This window comes from Octopus bimaculoides, chromosome 5, assembly GCF_001194135.2.
Source record: "Octopus bimaculoides isolate UCB-OBI-ISO-001 chromosome 5, ASM119413v2, whole genome shotgun sequence".
NCBI lineage: Eukaryota > Metazoa > Mollusca > Cephalopoda > Octopoda > Octopodidae > Octopus > Octopus bimaculoides.
The window spans coordinates 32,635,061-32,637,840 of record NC_068985.1 but is presented as its reverse complement, the minus strand read 5'-3'; the positions used below and the strand labels follow the sequence as shown (position 1 = coordinate 32,637,840).

The following is a 2,780-nucleotide window of genomic DNA, read 5'->3' as shown; positions in this document are numbered from 1 at the left end:
ATATATATACATATACATATATGTATGTATACATATATATATATATATATATGTACACATATATATGTACATACATACATACATGTACACACACACGTATATATATATATATACACTGTTTGTGTGTGTGTGTGTACATATATATCTGAAAATTTTGATGGGGAGGAAAGAAATTAAAAGAATAACTACACTCAAATCTAATGAAGCCTGTATTTTGCCAAGAGATCGATACTAACAACAATATAGCAGGAGGAAGCTCAAGTTAGCACCATTTTCAAGGTAAACAGGGTAAATATACACTCACACTTTCCTTCACTCATAATATCAAATTTAATGCTTTCTCAAACTGTGGCACTGATATGCAAGCTGCATTACTACCGCAGTCAGAAGCAAAGTCCAATCTATTAAAGATTGCTGACATGATGTGATAAATGTAAGAATATAACTTTAGCAGAAGGTTATAATGGTGGCCCACAATGGTATTATGCTGTGTCAAACCACAGGTTCTTTCAAAAACAAAAAAGTGTTACCAGAAAGAAAGAAAATCTATACAAAAAAAAAAAATATATGTATATATATTCCTGAGATTTCCAGACTTCCATAAAGTAAAACAAAGAAACTGTGAAAATGAATTTAACACAGTAAAGGTTAAAAAAGGAAAATCATAGTGGAAAAATTTCCAAAAGTGTAAGACAAATTATTAATAAAATATGCAAAATATGCATCTTAAAAAAAAATTTGAAAAATTTGAACTAAAAATTTTTTAAAAGTTAAATTAAAGAAATTATAATTAAAATTTTATAAAATAATTTTTCTAGTCCAAATTTTTAAAAACATTTTCTTCCTCGAATTCACATATTTTTAATTTGTCTTGCAAGGAAGACATTATTGTCCACCCCAAAAAAAAAAGAAAAAAAGCCAATAATAGCCATGTAACTTCTACTTGTTAGACAAGCAGCAACAACAGAAAGATTAGGGTCAATACAAACGGAGGTGTGAACAAGAAAAACAAACCACTGCTTTTATAATATTTTATAATATTCAAGGACTTATATTTAGCTTACTATACTAATTGTGACAATACACATTCCTAGGTATGTATTTCCAGCAGATCACATTTTCTTCATTGAGTGAATGCATGATTCCTGAATAATTGAAGCTATCAATGCTTGCATTTACAGACATCTGCTTACCTACTTGGGACTAAAGGCAAATAAGTAAACTTTTAATTGCAAGTGTTTTCACTAATGTCTACTAGAAAAAATTATGAGTTGTGATGTTACTTATTATAGTGAATTTAACACTGCAGCCTGCAATTTAGAAGATGACATCTCAAACAAATGCCAGCATTAATATTTATTTCCAGAGTATCTTTTTGCTTATAGAGAAATTTTAGAGCTGGTGACATTACATGTTCCCCGTGTGAGTCCATTGACAATTTTCTGCCAGAGTTCTTTGCGGCATGACTTGGAGCGGCGTAGACTTTGGAGCAGCTCATTGAACTGCACAGGGCCCCCAGGGGACATGCAGAATGCTTTCTGTGCAGTACAGATGATGCTGACAAAATCATCATATTCAGGTGATGTTATATGATGAATGCGATGATGCGCACAATGCATGAACCTATAAAAAAGAAAAGGAAAAAAGAAATCAAGGATAGAATGCATAGTGTGAAACAAATTTTTAATTTAATATATTTAAACTATTCAAAAATTTAAAATATTTAAAATAAGTACTAATATCTAAAATATTAGTACTTATTGACTTAATTGAGTTAATTTACATATTGAGTTGGTTTGCAAACTTTTATACTTAAGTGGTAAAATAGAAATATCATTTAGACAAAATAAGTAAAAAAGATTATTCATCTATTACTTAATCTTCATAAGTAGTTTTAAAAAATGTAAAAATCCCTATTGCTTCAAGGATATTTGCTAATAACCACAATCTTAACATAAATAAAACTACATTAAACAGAATCTCAACAAGAGTATGATAACCATATTAGTAATAATACACATTTGCAAACCATACTTCCATACCAAGGCTGAAAGTATGTCACTTATCGGGGGATAAAAAAATTCTCTTTGAATGAATCACAAAGTGATAAAGGTAAAATTATATTTTCCCAGTCAGAGGCAATATCAGGTGATATAGGAGAATAGTTACCATTTTGTAATAAATTTTAAAAATACAGCATAATAAAGTTTAAGCATCTCAAATAATATCCCATATATTCACATATATTAACACAAAAATAATTGAAATTAAACTCCATTATATTGATTGGGAATTATGTTTCATGGAAACAAGTGGCAGATAAAAAGAAGCAACAGTACACTTTTCTGAAACAGCATAAACCATAGTTAAACATAGAAGTTATTTGGTTTGATTTACATTCCATTGGATCTTGGTTCTTAACTAAATACAGTCCTACTCCAAAATTTTATTTTTCTGTAAATTGATTTGCAGCCTTTCAAAAGCAGTTTCTCTAGATTTTTAAAATTCAGGTCTTCTACCATCATCATCATCGTTTAACGTCTGCTTTCCATGCTAGCATGGGTTGGACGATTTGACTGAGGACTGGTGAAACCAGATGGCTACACCAGGCTCCAATCTGATTTGGCAGTTTCTACAGCTGGATGCCCTTCCTAACGCCAACCACTCCAAGAGTGTAGTGGGTGCTTTTACGTGCCACCGGCACGAAGGCCAGTCAGGCAGTACTGGCAACGGCCACGCTCAAAATGGTGTATTTTACGTGCCACCTGCACAGGAGCCAG

At 31.3% G+C, this 2,780-nt stretch overlaps 1 protein-coding gene across 1 annotated transcript in view; it reads right to left on the bottom strand.

Moving 5' to 3' along the window:
• Nucleotides 1-809: 809 nt before the first annotated feature.
• LOC106882316 (zinc finger SWIM domain-containing protein 8) overlaps nt 810-2,780 on the bottom strand; it is a 32,660-nt gene continuing 30,689 nt past the window's right edge. The window contains exon 18 of the mRNA XM_052968266.1: nt 810-1,623. Within this exon, the coding sequence (XP_052824226.1) occupies nt 1,380-1,623 (244 nt within the window). The 3' untranslated portion in view covers nt 810-1,379. The remainder of the gene's footprint in view (nt 1,624-2,780) is intronic.